Below are 4,551 nucleotides of genomic sequence, written 5' to 3' on the forward strand. Positions count from 1 at the left end.
TCTGGAACACCATTCTTATAAAGTCCAATTAGTCCTCAGTATTTGTTACACCTGTAAGTTTTCACTTACCGAGTGTAAATTTTCTGCTGTTCCATTGATTTCTCAAATTCTTTTGGTGTAATCCATCCATTTCTTTTGGTATCAATCTCCTGTTCAATTAACAAAACTGACATATTAAGCATTACTTAAAATATACAATACCAATTAATGCAAACAAGTCACACCAGGGGATTCATATAATATTAAACAAAGTATTGTGTCTAAAAACTTTTCATAGTGTTACAGCTATGTAGTCAGCTATTCATTTTCTATGAAAAAATCATGGAATTGTATAAACTTCAGCTCTGAAAAGGTGCCATAACAGATACTACAGATTGTTTATATAAATAAACTTTGACATACTGTAAGACTAATAAAATATTAAGTAAAAAGATAATCTGAGTTGTATAATGAAAATTTCTTGTGGAAGAAGTTAGTGTAAGTCAAAATATACATTATCAAAATAACTGCTGAGTATCTCAGAATTTCTGGTAAAAGAAACTTTCCTGTGCTTTCAAAATAATAAATGTACGTGTTTCTTCTGTGGAATAAAGTTTAAAATTTATTAGAGTATGGTCTACCTATAGGAAAAACTTTTCTATAAATATTAATTTATTTCTATTTATTTAGATAAAATCTGATGAAACTGGAGTAATATGGGATCTTGTCTTTGAACGCTTTACTTCTTTCCCAAAGACAAATAAAAATTACTAAGACAGATTTACTTATAGTAATGTAATTATGTAAGCATAATGATTTTGGCAACTGTTTTAAATGTCCTATTAAAATGTCAAAATAGTATAAAAAATTCCATCTCTAAAATGATCAGGTAACAGTAATGAAATTTTTCTGTACTTTCTACTAACAGTCTTCAAAGCAAGTTAATATAATTCTATGTACAGTTTATAGTAGGTTAGCATGACCAAATATATGAGATAAAATGTTTAACGAGAATCAACAATGAATGTACATTATTCCCATGATCTTAATAACTAAGAACATCAGATGTTACCCCTAATCAAGTAATTGTATAAAAAGATTGATCTACATCTTCTTTTATTATAGTATTCATATTATAAGCACTAAAACAATATATAAAACAATCCTGTAATATAAAACAACTTTAATCGTCAATTGTTAATTTGTTGGTCGTGATTTATGTTTAAACAACAAAACTCATTTTTCTTATTTAAAAATACTTGTTATTTAAACAGAATAAATATCATTATCATGCAATATATATATCTGTTAGAGTCAAAACATGTTTTATATAATAAGCACATACTGCAAATAAAATACAAAAACATGTTATCAGTAAGTGAGAAACTAGAAAAAAAATTCAGTTTTTTTGTTGTTGTTATTTTTGTTTTAAAATACTGAAATTAGAACCTTTTTTTTTTCCTACTTTAAATTTCCCAAAGAGGACGAATATATAGGAGTAAAAGAATATGCCTATGCTATCCAGGAGCAGGGGTACAGAAAGATAGTTAAGAGTGCTGGTAGCAATGCAGTTTTTGTGGTACATGTTAGGGCTAATGATGTAAGGAAAGATGGATCTGACGAGCTTATGGATAATTATAAAACACTGATAAGGGCACTTAAGGAAAGAGATCATAGTTTGATTTTGTCAGATATATTGCCAAGAATAAATTGTGGAGATGAGATACTAACTAGGATTGAATGCCAGGCTTAGATCAATATGTAGGGGTGAACAAATAGGTTGGTTGTATTTGTGGGATAGTTTAATGGGAAAGTTAATATCTTTGGAATGAATGTGGCTTACACTTAAACAAGGCAGGGGCTAGCTTGTTAGCAAGGGCTATTAACTCAGCTGTAGTGGTAGATTTAAACTAGGGATAGACAGAGGAGAGGGCTATATAACAGGCATAAAACGTGAACATATTTTAAAATCTATGATTAATTGTTACTACTGTAATGCTAGGAGTACTAGAAATAAAACTGATGAGTTCAAAGAAGTTGTGGAAACTGAAGATTGATATTATGGGTATCACTGAGACTTGGTTGGATCTGAACAATTTTGATGAGAGAAATGTTTTTGAAATACCAAGCTACAGATTATTTACTAGTGATAGAGTATTGATAAAAGAGGTAGGAGTAGTTTTATATGTGAGGAGTGATTTGCATCCTGTTGAGTTAGAACATATTAAAGAAAATAGCACAGAGGTTGAATCAGTTTGGATTGGTGTTAGTGGATATAAAGAGAAAAGTCTTGTAATTGTTATAGACCCCCAGGTCAGAATGTGGAAGTTAATGAGAAACTGTATAATGAGATCAGAATGGTAGCTGAAAAAGATGTTATTATGGGAGATTTAATTTCAGGGGTATTGATCGGGAAAATGTTGAGTCTGACAGTAAGAGGGATAAGTTTTTTGAAATTGCTCAGGATACTTTTATACACCAATTGGTGATGGAACTTACAAAAAAGGAAGTTATATTAGATTTAATATTAGCATCTGATGTGAATATGATAGACAGAGTTGTGATTGGTGAACATTTAAGTACAAGCAACCATTGCACTATTAGGTTTGGGATTTTACTATATGTGGATTGAAGAAGAATAGTACCCTGATTCTAAGTTTCAGGAAAGCCAATTTTGATGGAATGAGACATGACTTGGTTTCTGTAAATTGGACTAAAGATTTGGGAGGGGATCTTGAACAGATGTGGGAACCATTTAGGGAAAAATTGATATGTATACAGAACATATATATTTCCTACAGAAAAAAAGGGCAACAGAGCAGAATAAGCCAGTATGGTTTAGTAAAGGTTTAAGAGATCGTATTAGGGATAAACATAATAAATTCAAGAAATTTAAACTTACTGGAAATAATAAAGACTCGGAGGAGTATAGGAAATCAAGAGAGCTGGTTAAAAACGGCAAAAACTGTATATGAAAGAGAGCTGGATGAGGGAGTTAAATCAAACAATAAAGAATTCTTTAGGTATATGATGGGTAAGCAAAATATTAGGATGGGGATCGGGCCTCTTCAAAATGATAGTTGGGAGTTGATTTTGGAAGATTATAAGATGGTAAATTCATTAAATTATATGTTCTCTTCAGTTTTTACGAAGGAAGCTACAAGTATTATGCCCCAACCACAACACATAATGTATGGGAAAAATATTGATGTAAAAGATATCATTTTAACTTCTGAATTGTAAGAGAAAAGTTGGGAAACCTAAAAATTTATAAATCCCCTGGAACAGACAACTTTTATCCTAGAGCTTTAAAGAAACTTAAAAATTTTACTTGTGAACTGCTAGCTAATATTTTTTATAGGTCATTGAGTATTGGAAGAGTATTAGAAGATTGGAAGTTGGCTAATGTTAATCTAATATTTAAAGGAGGTGATAAACATTGTCTAGGCAATTATAGGCCAGATAGTCTTACATCAGTAGTTGGAAAGGTTTTGGAGAGTGTGATTAAAGATGTATTACAGAGTCATATAGACAAGTTTGATATAGTGTCAAAGAGCCAGCATGGTTTCACTAAGGGAAAGTCTTGTTTAACAAATCTTCTGACATTCTTTGAGGATGTTACTGCAAGAGTTGATGAAAGAAATACTGTGGATTTGGTTTATTTTGATTTTCAGAAAGTACTTGATAAGTTTCCTCACAAAAGACTTGTTACATAAATTAAAGCTGCAGGTGTGGGAGGAATGTTATTAATTTGGATAGAAAATTGGCTGGAGAGTAGAAATAAATGGAGTTAGATCTGACAGTTACAAGCGGTGCGCCTCAGGGCTCTGTGCTGGGTCCTCTGCTGTTTGTGATTTATATTAATGATATTGACTCTGGAATGACTAATAAAATTTTGAAGTTTGCTGATGACATTAAGATTTTTGGGGTGGCTAACTGTATCAAAGATGCTGCAGACTTACAGATCATTTGATGCATTGGGCCAATACGTGGCAGATGATGTTTAATTATCCAAAATGTAAAGTGATGCATGTAGGTTTTCACTAATTAAATGGGAATACATTAAATACCATGGATGAGGAAAAATATCTTGGTGTTGTGATTAAAAATTCACTTACATCATCTAAATAGTGTACTGTAGCTAGCAATAGGACTAACAGGATTTTGGGTAGCATCTATAGAAATATTGATACAAGAAAAGGGATATTATTGATTCACTGTATAGATCACTTGTAAGACTGCATTTAGAGTACTGTGTACAGTTTTGGGCTCCTTTCCTCAAGATTTTGGGTAGCATCTATAGAAATATTGATACAAGAAAAGGGATATTATTGATTCACTGTATAGATCATTTAGAGTACTGTGTACAGTTTTGGGCTCCTTTCCTCAAGATTTTGGGTAGCATCTATAGAAATATTGATACAAGAAAAGGGATATTATTGATTCACTGTATAGATCATTTAGAGTACTGTGTACAGTTTTGGGCTCCTTTCCTCAAGATTTTGGGTAGCATCTATAGAAATATTGACACAAGAAAAGGGATATTATTGATTCACTGTATAGATCATTTAG

The 4,551-nt window shown here is 31.4% G+C and overlaps 1 protein-coding gene across 1 annotated transcript in view; it reads right to left on the reverse strand.

The window, feature by feature from the left end:
* The window catches only part of LOC106468694 (ryanodine receptor-like), a gene marked incomplete at its 5' end in the record, with an annotated part of 134,442 nt that overhangs the window by 35,059 nt on the left and 94,832 nt on the right, over nucleotides 1-4,551 (reverse strand). Inside the window, one exon of the mRNA XM_022397055.1 lies at nucleotides 70-149. Within this exon, the coding sequence (XP_022252763.1) occupies nucleotides 70-149 (80 nt within the window). The remainder of the gene's footprint in view (nucleotides 1-69; nucleotides 150-4,551) is intronic.

This window comes from Limulus polyphemus, unplaced genomic scaffold (genome assembly GCF_000517525.1).
Source record: "Limulus polyphemus unplaced genomic scaffold, Limulus_polyphemus-2.1.2 Scaffold3117, whole genome shotgun sequence".
In the NCBI taxonomy this organism is placed as follows: Eukaryota; Metazoa; Arthropoda; class Merostomata; order Xiphosura; family Limulidae; genus Limulus; species Limulus polyphemus.